The sequence below is a fragment of the Rhinolophus ferrumequinum genome, chromosome 12 (genome assembly GCF_004115265.2).
Source record: "Rhinolophus ferrumequinum isolate MPI-CBG mRhiFer1 chromosome 12, mRhiFer1_v1.p, whole genome shotgun sequence".
Lineage (NCBI taxonomy): Eukaryota > Metazoa > Chordata > Mammalia > Chiroptera > Rhinolophidae > Rhinolophus > Rhinolophus ferrumequinum.
The window spans coordinates 54,652,935-54,668,689 of NC_046295.1; the positions used below are offsets into that span (position 1 = coordinate 54,652,935).

At 45.1% G+C, this 15,755-nt stretch overlaps 1 protein-coding gene across 1 annotated transcript in view; it reads right to left on the bottom strand.

Annotated features, from left to right (window-relative positions):
• Positions 1–15,755, bottom strand: part of GABBR2 (gamma-aminobutyric acid type B receptor subunit 2) — a 340,052-nt gene that overhangs the window by 41,174 nt on the left and 283,123 nt on the right. The window contains exon 13 of the mRNA XM_033123673.1: positions 12,707–12,829. Coding sequence (XP_032979564.1) covers positions 12,707–12,829 — 123 coding nt within the window. The remainder of the gene's footprint in view (positions 1–12,706; positions 12,830–15,755) is intronic.

The window sequence follows — 15,755 nt, forward strand, 5'->3', positions numbered from 1 at the left end:
TGATGCAGCCAGGATTGAGAACCACAAATCTAGCCTATCTTTAAAATCATTTAAAAACCTTCCTCTTCACCTTTAAAATATTACTTATTTTTCTTTTCAGTATCACCAGATTCACCCAATAATTTGAGCCAGCTGCTGAACAAATACGTCACCTGGTCAGAAGTTGCCAATGCTGAAAAGAGTCATGACGTGGAAGCTTGTTCATTCACTCACTCATTCATTCGTTCATTTATTCATTTATGTATGCATACATTCCTTTGCTCATCATTCACTTGTCCACTCAAACAACATATATTGAGCACCTACTATGTGCCTGCCAGACCGTATGTGAAGCAATGGGGATAGAGCACTGAGCAAGACAGGAAAACAAGGCCCCTATTTCATGGAACTCACATTCTAGTGGAGGAAAACAGAAAACAGATGAGAGCATGAGGGATAAATGACGTGATGGAGAAACAGGATGAGGGGAGAGAGAATGTTGGAGACCATTTAAAACTTGTTAATATTGTTAATATGGCAATACTCCCCAAGTGTATTTGAAAATTCAATGGAACCCCTATGAAAATCCCAATGCCTTTTTTGAAGACATGAAAAAACTGGTCCTATAATTCATATGGAATCTTAAGGGGCCCTGGATAACCAGAAGGGAACCTGGATAACTTGAAAAAGAACAGAGTTGGAGGACTCATACTTCCCAATTTCAAAGATTACAATAAGGTACAGTTATCATCAAGACGGTGGGCTGTTGGCATAAGGACAGACATATGGATTGGTGGACCAGAACTGGGATGCCAGAAATAAATCATATATCAATAGTCAGTTGATTTTCAATAGGGGTTAGAAGAGTATTCAATGAGGAAAGAATATTCTTTTCAACAAATGGTGCTTGGACAACTAGATATCCATATGCAAAAGAATTAATTTATAACATTACCTTACACCACATACAGAAATTAACTCAAAATATATCAAACACCTAAATATAAGAGCTGGTACTATAAAACTCAGAAGAAAACATAAGTGTTACACATCTTCATAACCTTGGATCAGTTAATGGTTATTTAGCTATGATACCTAAAGCACAAAGAACCAAAGAAAAAAACAGATAAATTGGACTCATTAAAATTAAATTTTTTTGTGTGTCACGGGATACTACTGAAAAAGTGAAAAGACAACTCACAGAATGAAAGAAAATATTTGCAAGTCATACATCCGACAAGGGCCTAGTATCCAGAATATATAAAGAACTCTTACAACTCAACAACAAAAAGACAGATCAATTAGAAATGGGCAAAGGACTTGAATAGACACGTCTCCAAAGAAGATATACAAATGGTCAATGAGTACATGAAAAGAGGCTCAACACCATTAGTCATCTGGCAGTCACTGTCATCAAAACCATAATGAGACACCACTTCACACCTGACAGGATGGCGATAATCAAAAAGTGGCAACAATGTGGAGATATTAGAACCCTCATACATGGCTGGTGGGAATGCAAAATGGTGCAGCCACTGTGGCACTTAGCAGTTCTTAAAAATGTGAAACAGAGCTACTATATGTATGACCCTGCAGTTTATCTATCTATCTATCTATCTATCTATCTATCTATCTATCTATCTATCTATCTATCTATCTATATACATATCTCCAAGAGAATGAAAAACATCGGTTCACACAATAAGTCGTACATGAATGCTCATAGCAGCATTATTCAAAAAGTGGAAATAACCCAAATATTCATCAATTGATGAATGGACAAACAAAATGTGGTATATCAATATAAAGGAATTTTATTCAGCCTCAAAAAGGAATGAAGTACTGATCTATGCTACAACATGGAGGAACCTTAAAAACATTATAAGTGAAAGGAGCCAGACACAAAATCCACATATTGCCTGATTCCGTTCATATGAAATATCCAGAGTGGGCAAGTCCATAGAGACATAAAATAGATTTGTGGTTGCCAGGGGCTGAAGGAAATGAGGATTGATGGGTAAAAGGAACAGGGTTTCTTTTTGGAATGAAGAAAATTTTATGAAATTAGATAGTGTGAATGGTTGCAAAAACTTATGAATGTACTAAAAACCACTGTACTGCACATTTTAAAACTGTGAACTTTATACTACATGAATTATAGCTAAAAAACAAACAAACAACAAATCAAAACGGATCCTTCTGTCTGCCATGTGAGAATGGCTTGGGAGGGGCAATGAGTGGGAGCAGGGAGGTTGCTTAGAAAGTTCTGGAACAATAATAAACAACAACTCAATGGCTTAAACAATCAACGTTCTTGTTTAACCTTATCAGACCTCTCATCCATTGTATGTCAACTGTAGCTTTGGCTCACAGCACCCCTTCTGGATGCCAGATAATAATAAGAGATGGCGGTGCTTTGGATCTCAGTGGTAGCAGTAGAAATTGACAGAAGTAATGGGTTAAGATAGGATTTGGCAGTAGCGTCTGCAGGACTGGTACAGAACTTCACAGAGAATATCCATTAATCTCCTAATAAGATTGCTCTAAGGCTGGATTCATTCAAGTCTTCAACTAATGTTATTTACTGAGTGTGTACTATGTGCCACATGCTTTTCCAGGTGCTGGGATACAGCAGTGAATAAAGTACAACCCTTCCCCCTCCTATGTTCTCATGGAGCTCACTTTCTAATAGATGGGGTGGTGTTTGTGACAGAGATAGAAATAGCTGGACATTAATACCTGCTTCTCTCTCTCCCCCCCCCCCCCGGGCACATAGTAGGACTGTTTTTCCCTGCCCCGTTGAACTCAGGCATGGACAGTTAACATGTTCTGGTCAATGAAATATGGGTGGCCGTGACGTGTGACACTTTGGAGTGGAAGCTTTAAAAGTCAGTGCACACTTTGCCATGCACTCTTTCCCTTTGCCATAAAAACTGCCCCAGAAGGTGCCCCACCAGCTGTGTCCTGGAGTTAGGATGCTATGGGGGCAAGCTACAGTTGACCCTCTATGGACAAGTATTATGATGACTAACGAACCTTTGTTGTTTGAATCCACTGAGTCCTTTCTCTGTTGTTACTACAGCAGAACCTAGCACACCCTGACTAATGCATATTCTTTCTCACTTTTTCATCCTGTTCAGGACATTAAATCAAAACTCAATCCCAGCTCATACTTTAGAAAAGTAAGGCTAGTATCTCAGTATAGTAACTCAAACTTAAAACCAAGAGTCTGGAGGCACATGTCATGGAGAAGACGCTGTTGGTACCAGCCCACTGTGTGTGTGTCTCATCTTGCCCATCAGACTGCAACCCTTAAGGGAGCCTGAGCACAGCACAGCATGGGCTCCATAAATGCTGACGGAGCTCTTGGATTACACACCCTTTACAAAGAGGTAGATTGGTTGGAATTCTCCCACAAAAAGAGGGAAAGTCTCTGTGGGTATGACAGCCTGTTTTTCTGCTGACATGATTGTGTGGAAAAAGCATCAAAACTTAAACTTAAAGGCTGTATTTGCTCAAGAATAGGAATGGCTTTCCCAAGACAAACAGTGGTCAGAAGATGCCTGTCTCTCAGACAATTTTCCAGCTGTTCTGCTCCTTGGCACGTGAGAATTTCTAGTAAACAGCCCATCCCCTGGAGAGCACCAGACAGGTAGAGGCTAGAGTTTCCCACCTCAGGGCTGTCCTCTGTGTGGCACTGTGTCTTTTCTTTCATGTCCCGGGGGGCTCTGGAGCCCACGTGCCTCCTGAAGGCACAAGGGGTGCCATTAAGGAACATGAAATAAACACAATCACTCACACATCTAGGATGCCTCTGACAGGAGGTGTTCCTGAACCACGGCTGTGGCTGGCAGAGCCCTTCTCTCCATACACGGGGCCCACAGTGCCGACTGCAGCCAGGGCTGAGCCAGGACCCGTGCCAGAAGGGGAATGTCTATGAACATCCTACAGTGCCTCTCTGGCATATTATTATAATTAAATCTCACCTAGTGTTCTCATTTTAATAATGTAATCTGGAATTCACACCTTGCCCCCTCTCCCCAAGGGCCTGAGGCTATACACAGTAAAAGCCCAAACACATAGGACAGTTAAAAAAAATAAAGACAAACTATCAGTAGCTAGATCATCTGAGGAACCAGAGATAAAAGAGTCGCTGCCCAGTGTTGACTTTGGTTCCAACTTTCTGACAGCCAAGGTTAAAAAGAAAACAGAGTGGCTTATTCAGTTACTATTGCCTGATTGCCTGACCGAAGGAAGGAAGTAGACACGGGTTCACGGGGAGAGAGAGCACGGCCCGTTTCCTGGTGCTAAGTCCCACGAGGATCTAGCCCGTGGATCTTTATCTCGGGGGCACGAAGTCACAAACTGAACAACAGTCCTTGATAGAAGATGCTGAATCATTCTTCACTTGGCAGCCTTAGCCCCATAAGTGGGCCCTTGATAAAAGGTGAAGGTGTAATATTAAATTAAATCTCAACTCGGCAAAGACATTTCGGGAAGAAGCTGGTTAATGGGCCCAGACAGATGGGCTGAAGTTGGACATATGGAGGCACGGGGAGAAAGTTTCCAGGTGAAGGGAATAATTTATTCAATAAATGTTCACCGAGCACTTACTCAGAGCCAGGACCTGCCAGTGGGTGCTGGGGACACACAGATGGCCTTGGTCTCTAAGGAGGTCATGGACTCCGGGGGCCAGGTGCACAGACAGATAATTAGTAATGTTGTGACCAGATGAGGGGACAAACAGGGTGAGGTGGGGGCCGAAGCAGAGGCATCCAAGGCAGCCTGCTGGTCCAAAGGCTCCTGGAGAAGATGCTTCTGAGTTGTCTCTTGAAGGTCAAGGAGGAATTTTTTACATGAAGATGGCATATTGGGGTGAGAAGGAGGGTGTTCTGGGTAGAGGAAACAGCACATACAAAGGCTGGAGTAAGGGAGAGCGTGATGCTTTGAAGTGCCACAAGGAGTGAAAAAGGGGGCTGAGAGACAAGGCTGGGGAGGGAAATGGGGCCAGACCCTTGAGGGCATCCTGAACCGCAAGGAGTGTGGGCTTCCTCCTCTAGCTGAGGGGGAAGATTTTACACAGGAGAATGACCTGCTCAGAACTTCAGACGGTGCAGTCATTGCCTGAGAGGAGTGAGTCACGCTAACTGGGGTGGCCCTCAGCTAACAGACACCCCCGCTCCGAGGTCCTCGCAGAGTCCGACTGCCCTGCCTGGGACTTGGTCTGCATCTCACTGGGGACCCAGCCGGCCATCCACGACCACATGGATGACAATGAATGACAAAGACCTGTCCCACTGTCCGGGGCTGGCTGTGATGACCCATCATCTGCAATGTGACCGTCAGCATCAAAGCCTTTGGGACACCAGGCTGCGTGTGAGCAGCCCACAGAGCAGCCTGGACCCAGATCTTTAGCACTCACCTCAGCCTGGACATTCTGATATCTCTTTATTTCAAAATGAATACTGTGAGATGGGATTTGGACAAGCTTTATGAAGAGACCAGATGTTTTCAGAAAGTGTCTGCTGTAGGATTGGATTTTTTTTTTTCCAGAGCAACTATAGAGGGAAGTAAACTTATTTAAAACTCTATGTGTTGCTTCTTCCAACATCTGTTTCCATAGAGACATAGCTGGAATAAGCCACCGGTTTCCAAGCCAGGTGTATGTCGTCCATGACTTCCAAATCCCCCATTTGCTTCCACAAAAAGGAGGGTAGAAGCATGGAATGGGGAGGGAAGTTTGAAATACTCCTCTGTCCCAAACTGCCCTTAACTTGATTATTGCCCAAATGGCCAGAAAGCCACAGAACCCAGAGTAGAAGGAATTCTTGATATAGGTAGCTTGGAAGCCTGTGAAGACAGCCTTCCGCCATTTCTGTAAGTGCACACCGCACACCTGGCTCCTGTGGGTAATGGGACCGCACACCCATCTCTTGCTGCAGCCTGCCTGGGAAGCAGATGGGGGAAGGCTTCAGGGAGGGCAGGTGGTCTCAGGGTGCCACCTCAGTGGCTGCCCTGTGGGTCTCCTGGGTGTTTAACGTTCAGCGACCTTGAGTGCTGTTTGCCATTTTCTCTCCGTTTCAAAACCATTTCAGAACGGTCAAGTGGAGGCATCGGTGGTGGCCTGGTATAGAACGAAGGCTTGCTAAAAAAAACAAACAACCCACCTTTCCACCTAGATTCACAGGCTGTCTTCACATCATCAGTATTCACGGCTTTTACTTTTGGGGCAATTATTTCAAATTATTTTCCTTAAAAAAAAAAAGAATCCCATATGGGTGCCTGTGTGTGTATGTACACACATATGCAGTGTCAACTCTTAGTTTTCATCTTACTTCATCTAAAAACAGCATTTGACACACTTCATCAAAACTTCTTCCTGGAAACACGTTCTTCATTTGGTCTCCTAGACACCAAACTCATCTGATTTTCTTCCTATCTCTGTGGCTTCTTCTAACAGGCTCTTTTCTTCGACCTCCCCAATCTCCAAACATTGGCACGACTGAGCACCTTTTGTTGGTCTGCTTCTCTTCTCCATCTATGTGACCCTGCCCACCTGCGCTCTCATCCAAGGCTCTCAGGGTCACCTATATGTTGCCTGCATCCAAGTTCCCACCTTCAGTTCACACCTCTCCCTGAACTCCAGACCTGTATGTCCAACACCTACTCACCACTGCCACTCGTATAGTCAGGTATGCAACAAAGGAGAGTTCCCCCCTCCCCGCTTTTTTCCAAGAATACGAATTATATTTTAAAACAATTTTTTAAAACGTACTTGGCAGGTTTATCCACACCTGCTATATCTGAAATGCAGAAACAGCCAACCAGACTCTATAAAGCAGAGGAAGGAAGAGCTGAGATGCAATGAAGGAGCACTGAGCCCGGGGCCAAAGCATGGGGACGGGGCACCTGTCAGTCCTCACCTTGGTCGGGGGCATGTGTCTCTGGAGACCTTTCCTTCCTTCTTCACATGTCCCCTGTGCATGGACAGCTCTCTCCTGGGCCCCCGTCCATGGATGGCTCCCTCTCCTGGTTACCCCTTTCCTTTCTGAAAAAGCCCCACGTTAAAGCCCCTTCCCTGGCTTCTCCTCCTGTTCCCATCACCACTTAATGATTCCTTGGGCTCCAGTCAGGATGTCTTCACTTCTTATTGTACCGCTCTCTGGGTGACCATTCCCTCAGCTCCCCTCCTCAGTGTGTTAACTGCTCCTCCTCCCAAGTTTCTATCTACTGGACAAGTGCTCCCTTCTGCTCTAGGACCCTGCATCCAATCTTCCCAGCCCAACTGCTCAGAAATGAACCCATCACATTCTCTCCCAAACCTGCTCCCCATTCTGCACCCCGCCTCAGGGAAGACATCTGCCCCCCCACCCACTCAGTCAGCAATCTGGGCGTTGCCCTTGCTGCCTCCCTGTCCCTACCCCTTAGGGTCAATCAATCGCCAAATCTTAATCATCTGCTTCCTTAATATTTCTCAAGTCCACGACTTCTCTCTGTTCCCGCTGCAACTGCCCTGCTGTAGGTTGCCATCAGCTCCTGCCTGGATTATTGCAAAAACCATCTCTGGACTTCCAGCCTCACCTCTCTATCTGTGTTCACCCTGAAGCCAAGGCAAATCTGATCATGTCACTTCTCTGATTAATAATCTTTAATTTTGAAGTTGTAACTCCTCTGCTGAGCGCACAAGGTCCCTGATGAACCAGGCTCTCCCTGCACCACTTGCACTTCCTGTCACCTCCCCAAATATATACATAGATATTTTAACTCTTTAAGAAAAAAATGATACATTAACATAATACTTAATCGTGAGAAACTAGATGCTTTGCCTAAAACTGGGAACAAGGCAAGGATGCCGCCTCTTACCACACCTGTTCAGTGTACTGGGAGTCCTAGCTGATACAAAAATAAGACAAGAAAAGAAACAAAAGATGTATAGATTGGGAAGGAAGAAATAAAATTGTCTGTTTGCAGATAACATTATTATCTATGTAGAAAGTCCCAAAAGAATCAACAACAACAACAAAAAACTCCTGGAACTAATAAGCAATTATAACAAGGTTGCAGAACACTAGCTTAAAACAAAAGTCAATTGCTTTCCTATATACCAGAAATGAGCAATTGGAATTTGAACTTAAAAACACAGTACTATTTACATTAGCACCCAAACCAAAATTAAATAGGTATAAATTTAACAAAATATGTACAAAATCTATATGAGGAAATCTACAAAACTCTGATGAAAGGAATCAAAGTAGATCTATGTCCATGTTTGTGGGTAGGAAAACTCAATATTGTTAGGATGTCAGTTCTTCCTAACCTTGTCTATTGAGATTCAATGCAATTCCAAACAAAAAGCAAATTACTTTGTGGATATCAACAAACTGATTCTAAAATTTATATGGAGCAACAAAAGACCCAGAATAGCTAATACAATCTTGAAGAAGGACAAAGTAAGAGAACTGACACTATTTGATTTTAAGACTTATTATAAAATTACTGGATCAGAACCTGCATTTCTTTTTTTAAGATTTTATTGGGGAATATTGGGGAACAGTGTGTTTTTCCAGGGCCTATCAGCTCCAAGCCAAGTTGTTGTCCTTCAATCTAGTTGTGGAGGGCACAGCTCAGCTCTAAGTCTAGTCGCTGTTTTCAATCTTTGTTGCAGGGCCCACCATCCCATACAGGAATTGAACTGGCAACCTTGCTGTCAAGAGCTCTCGCTCTAACCAGCAGAGCCATCCGGCCGCCCCAGAACCTGCATTTTTAACAAGATTCCTATGGCGTTTACATACACTAATATCTGAGAAGCACTGCCTAGATAAAGCTGGCAGATCTTCAAAATAGAGTTATTAAGTAGAAAGAAAGTTAGAGAACAGAAAAGGTCATAATCAATTCCTTTCGTAAACTAAAGAAAACCAGACCTATTCCAGAAGCTCACAAATGTTCAACTTTAATTTATATCAGAATTGTTTCATTGAAGATACATTGTATATACAAAGTTTTTAATGAATTTTTAGAAACTAAGTAATTGATATAGAAAGGTGTGTCTGTAAATAAAATAATGTTACTTTTTCTTTTCATAAAAAAAGACTTAGTATAAAACTATAGTAATCAAGGCAGTGTGATATGAGTGAAAGAACAGACAAATAGACCAATGGAACAAGAGAGAGCCCAGAAATATACCTACACAAATATAGTCAACTGATGTATCACAAAGACACGAAGGCAATTTAATGAAAAAAGTATTTTGACAAATGGTACTGAAACAACCAGACGTGTATAAAAATTAATCTAGACACTGACCTTGCACCGTTCACAAAAATTAACTCAAAATGGATCATAGACCTAAATGTAAAATGCAAAGCTATAAAACTTCTAGATGATAATAAGAGAAAATCTAAGTGACCTTGGGTTTGGCAATGAGTTTTTAGATGCAACACCAGAAGCATGATCCATGAAAGAAAGAACTGATAAGTTGGACTTCATTAAAATAAACAATTTCTGCTCTGCAGAAAACAATGTTAAAAGAATGAAAAGACAAGATATAGACTGAGAGAAAATATACCTGGCGCATAACAAATGCTATAAATATTTATTACATAAAAATGAACGAGGCACTGGGATGCCTCCAGTAGGACTTTAGAATCTGATTTTAATTCCCCAGACACTTGTATATATTCTCACTGAGAGAATCATCTCCACAAGTCTTTCCTCTCATTCTCAATCCCTTCATCCTGTTTATTTATTGGAATTTATGTCATCTAAAGTACTCATGCTTATTTATCTGTTTGTTTACTATCTGCCCCCCACCCCCGATAGCCTGTGGGGGCCATGATATCAAAAGCCCTGTCTGCTGTGCTCACCTCTGTCGCCCATTGGAGGCTGTGTGTGGGGGTAGTGGTCTGGGCAGTGGGGAGACTGCTCAGACGTGGCCCTGTCCTGGAGAAGCTGGTGGTCCAGTGGGGGTGGGGCGGGGCAGGGACGCACGCAGCAGAGATGGACAGCATGATACATGTCCTGACAGAGGAATCTTCAGGACGCTGGGAGCAGGGAAGAGCAGGTACGTAAACCTGGTGGAGCCAAGAAACTCAGGGGCACGTCCCCACGGAGGTAACACAGGGGCCTGGCACTGAAGTTCATTTACTTGTCAGAGAGGAGGTTCGGGAAGGGGGGCAGCATGGTCAAAGGCATGAAAGCGAAACCCAGAGCAAGGCCTGTGACTGGGATCCTGAAGTGTTCAGAGTGTCTAGAGCAATCTAACGTTGTCTGAGGGAGGTAGGGGAAGACGGAACAGACCGCAAAGAGCTTTGATCACATCTCCCCCAGGTGTAGACTTTCTCTCTCGCTGGGAGTCCTGGGAAAAAAACCCAGCCCTTGAGGAGAATTTAGGACACCTCATCCCTGGAGCATACTGTTCAACCATCATGCTGTGTCTGACAGAGGAGGGTCTGACAGAAATCAACTGACAGCTTAGTGGTGTTTGGTGGAAAAAACGACAATAAACCGACAGGCCTGTGGGTTGACAAATCAAAGGGTTCTGCTACCATGGCAACAGAGTGACAGGGCAACCCTAAAATAAGAGGCGAAAAAGAAGAGCAGGCCAGAAAAGGTTCAGAGAGAAAGCTCAGCAGACACCGGGAGGGAAACACAGTGACAGAGCATCTGGGTTGAGAGCCAGAGCTGGCTTCCCTGCAGCCGCGCCTTGTGAAGTTGGGCTGCCCAGGGCAGGACCCTCCTGCTTCCGAGGCTCAGTTTCCCCGTCTACACAGAGAGGGTTTCCATGTCACGCTGTGGCTCCTCAGTTTGAGAACCATTGCCCTGGAAGGTCTGGCATGGACTAGGGTTCTGTGCACAGAGCTGTGAGAGCAGCAGTACTTATTACAGAAAGGAAGAAAGAAAGGTAAGACGGGTGACAGAGCAAACCACCACTTCTACGAATCGGACTGCACAAGGCTGATCTTTAAATGGTCCAAGGGGACAGGCTTCCTGGATCCACTTTCAGAGTCTGCTGACTCAGGTGGACGCCAGCCCTGCAGCCTCTCCCCACCACAGCGGAGCCTGGGGGACCCCCAGTGAATACTCAGCCCCCACCTTAACCGTGAGTGGAGGCAGCGGCGTCTGGTCTGCTGGCTGCCCTTGGGCTCAGCATCAGGCAGCTAGGTCTGCTGTCTGTCCAGCTGTCCCCACCCCAGGTCTTCCCACAGGCTCTGTCTGACTGGCCTTCTTCCCTCTCTATACCCTGGGCCCTCAGTCGACCCATGACTCGAATTTCAGTTCTTATCTGTAGAACATGAAAACACTTCCCTGCCCGACCCACTTCACAGATCTTTGGCCAATGACCAAAGGCCAATGAAAACCCCTAAAAACTGCAAAGTGTTGAAAGGCAGGGTAAGGAGTGGGAGTGAGGGTAGTGAGTGGTGTCGCCACTGACCTGCCGGGTCACTTTGGGGAAGTTGCACAACCTCTCTGGGTTTCTGTTTCCTCGTCATTAGAATGGGTTAAGGACTGCACCTATTCCGTAGAGTTACCGCGAGGTTTCACTGAATTTACACACAAAGCTAGCTATCGTCACCATCATTATTTTTATTATTATCATCACTCCAGGCTCTCTCTGTCTGGGGGGCCCATTTAGCCAATGGCAGCTCTTCCTCCAGCTGATATCCTGTCTGGATTTCCAAATCCTGGTGGTGGGTGGGGAATTCCCTCAGGATGAAGTGGAGGGCAGCTGTGCAGATGGATGGTGGCCAGATGTTACCTCCCTTCTGGAAACAGCTTATCCTCCCAAGTGACCTCAGCTGCCCCCTAGCCCATGGGCACAGCCAGAGTTGGCTCTGTCGGGTTTGCTTCCTCCCAGGACGTACAGCTAAGGCCACGATATGGAGGCACACAGCCCTAAATCTCCCTCCTAAATCCACGCCGTCAGAAATGGTCACCTTAGCCATGCGCTGATTGTTGGGCCGAAGAAACCCTCTGCCTGTCTCCAGACAAATGAGGCTGGGCATCCTATTTGCTAGAAAACCTTCTTGCCCAGAAGGATAAAACCCTCTATCCCCAAAGCATAAAATGACCATTTCCAGTTTAATTTAAGAATTCACATTAAAATCCACAGAAAGATTTCCCTAATAATGAATGCAGCAGGAGAACTGGAGAAAATTCCAGTTTACTCAATAGAATTTGCTATGCCGCAGGGAAATCAGAGCCTACAGCACACCCCGTTCAGCCGGCTGCCTCCGACAAAAGCCTGTTTAACTGTTCTAAGAGAAAAGTCAACACACATACAACTCCCCTAATCTTGAACTTCCCTAATCCGGAACATTTTAAGAAGCTCATTCGGTGAAGGGCAAGGCCAAATGCCATATACATTTCACAGTACTTTTATGGAAGCTTCTTTATTTTAACAACCAATTTCTGATATCAAATGTGTGAAAGGAAATCTACTGTTTATCACTTTGAAAATCATATAGTAACTAGAAGGAACTATCGGTATGCTTATTCCCTAGCAGCACTTGTTAGGGAACTTATTTTCAAGAGAATAAAAATGCAATGTAACTTCTGGACTGATAGGTCATCAGGGCCCATGTGGGCCTGTGATGATTTCCCTGTGACGGCCTTGATTTCTTCCCAAGCAGTGCATCTCAGGCAGTGGAGGAGATGGGCTGCCTCACCGGCCCCATGTGTGGGGAGCGGCGTCCCGCAGGCTTCCCCCCTGCTGGTGCCTGGCGCTTACCTCCATGCTGTACCTCTCCACCGTCCTTCTCAGGGGGTCCACAGCTTGCCAGCAAATGAGGATACACAGGTCAATCAGCAGCATGCCCCCGACAATCACAAGCAGTTTCTGGTCCTTGATGATCTGCAGAGAAGGCAAGAGCAGAAGAGAGTGGACGTGAGAGAGATTCCCCAGACAGAAGCTGAGCAGCCGGGCCGGGGGAGTGACTGTCACTCCTGTTCGAGAGTCTCCTGTGACCCGCCATAACACACAGGATAAATCCAGCCAAGCTCCTTTGCTTAGCATTCAAGGCCTTTCAGGAGCTTGGCAGACCCTTCTCTACACATCGTCAAGTCTGACAGCTGTTAGTCTGTGGCCCTGCTGTGATTTTCACCCCTCACGCCTTTGCAGGGGCTGGTTCTCTTGTCTGAAACACTCTATTCTTTCTATCTGACAAACTCCTAATAATCCTTAAAGATCCAGGTCCATTGTCACCTCCTCCGTGAAGTCCCCTCTCTTGCCCACAGCAGAGCGAATTACTCTCATAGCACTGTTCACATACTTAATTACCAGAAGTAGTAATAGCAGTAACAAGAAAAAGAACAGCTGACATTTAAGAAACAGTGCCTGACTCTTTACATACATCATCTCATATATAAAGACACAAATTATTATTCTTCCCATTTTACGGATGAAGAAACTGAGGCTAAGTAATTTGCTCACTGTAATATTGCTCTAAGAGGTGAAACCCAGATTTGAACCAAGTTCCTCCTGTCTCCAGAGTCCATACCCTCCAACATTTATAGCACTGGCCAGGCATTACGTTAAGTTGTATACACGTCTGCCCTCCTTAGTAAACTGGGAAGCCCCTGACAGAAGAGAAGCCTCTTTTATTTATTTGTGCACCCTCAGTACCTAGCAGGGCCTGGCACGTAGTTTGATGGATTGAATTGAGGTGAAGGAATATAAAAGAAGAAATGTAACTTCCAGCCCTCTTTGCAGCCTGAGATATCTTTATGACCTTGTGAAATTCCCACCCTACTTTCTGCCCGTTTGATAGGGATTGGCCAGGGGACAAATGCTTTCAGTGCCAAAGCTAACTCGTGTTTCACTCATTGCATGTTTATGTGCCTCCTTCCCCCAAATAAAAGCTAATGTGATGAAGCAGTTCTGGAAAAGACTATAGAAAAATAAACTGAGGTAGAAGCTTAGGAAATATCACAAGGTCTGGCTTTCAATGATTAAAGCCACTTTTAAAGGAGAAAGAGAAACTCAAGGGGCCTCCCTGCGGCTGAACTATGAAACAAAGAGGGAGAAAGTATTTCTGAGTCATTGCCAAAGAGATCCAATCCACCAAAACTGCTTCACATGGGGACAGGGTGCTGGCAAAGCCTCCACTCCGAGATTTTTCAGAAGCATCCAGTGAACTGCTGATGCTTTGCAGAAGCCCAGGTTAGCACTTGCCCTGTGGGAACTAAGTAACTCGCTGCCAGCCCTCAGAAGAAATTGGGGCAAAAGGAAGAAATGCCCAAGGAGCTTAGGACTTGGAAGACAGGCTGGAAGGGGCTTGTCTGCTCACCCAAGGCTGTTTGAGCCCCCAGGCATTTGTCCACACTCAGCCTGACCTCTGGAAGCTCTTTCCCCAACCTTTCTGCTGGCATGCGCCTACCTTGATTTCAAGATTGAGCCTGAGCAGCTTCTCCTCTGTGAATCCAGGCATGCCCTACGTGGGGTATACGTTGCAGACGTGATCCTGTGCCTTGTGTAGGGGCTGGCTCTCGGACGTTCTTGGGAAATGTGTGGGGAGTGAATGAATAAGCTCTCAGGAAGAGGACAGAAGAAAGTGGCGCTGTTGAACAAGTTCAAGGTCACTGCCTCCTGTCCAGGGCTCAGGTTTTACTTCCTCCGAGGCAGCACCTGCTGCAGGTTCCTGTCCTTCCCCACCGGAAAGCCCCCACACCTTCTTCTCCCTGTGCCTGCTACAAGGCTGGAGGACATCTCACTGGATTTAAGGTCACGACCGTCTCTTCTGACCATCTCTATGAGTAGCCACTTCATAGTATATGTGTGATCATTTGATTCATGTCTGTCATCTCTACTACGCTGTGAGCTCTGTGCAGCTGGGTTTTTGCTCATTGCCCTCTTCTTAGCACCTGCCTGAGCCTGGCATAGAAAAAGTGCTCAATAAGCATTCGTCGATGGATGATGATCTAAGAAAACATGTCTTGAACACTCGCTCAGTGCCAGGCCCTGTGCTGGGCACTGGAGACGCAGAGACGGACTGACCCTGGCTCTACCCTCCGGGGTTGGGAGGAGACACAGACTTGTACTGGATGATTACAAGATGGTGCTGGAGGAGAGGAAGCGGCTTCACAGAGGAGGAGCTGGGAAGAAGGGAATGTCAGAAGGCAGAGGAAGCAGCATGCAGTATCACAGAACTGGGAGAGCTTTCTGGATGGCAGCTGACGGCAGTGACCATATCATGTCGTGTCGTATCATATCATATCATATCATATCATATCATATCATATCATATCATATCATATCATATCATATCATATCATATCATATCATATCATATCTAGCTCAAGAGTCTCCTGAGTTCCCATCATCCATAGGATAAATCCAGCCAAGCTCTGTTGCTTGGCATCTGAGCTGGGCCTGACCACTCCCCAAACACACACTTGCACTTAACCCCTCTCTACTCTTTGGCTGAGTTGTGTTTCAGGCCTTCATATCATGTTTCCCCGAAAATAAGACCTAGCCGGCCCATCATCGCTAATGCGTCTTTTGGAACAAAAATAAATATAAGACCTGGTCTTATTTTACTATAATATAAGACCCTGTTTTATATAATATAATATAATATGATATGATATGATATGATATGATATGATATGATATGATATGATAATACCAGGTCTTATATTAATTTTTGCTCCAAAAGACGCATTAGAGCTGATTGTCTGGCTAGGTCTTATTTTCGGGGAAACACGGTAGGTGCAGGTTCTTTTGTCTAAAATGCCCTATTCTTTCTGTGAGAGGCCTTCTGCGGCTGGGTGTGGGTGCG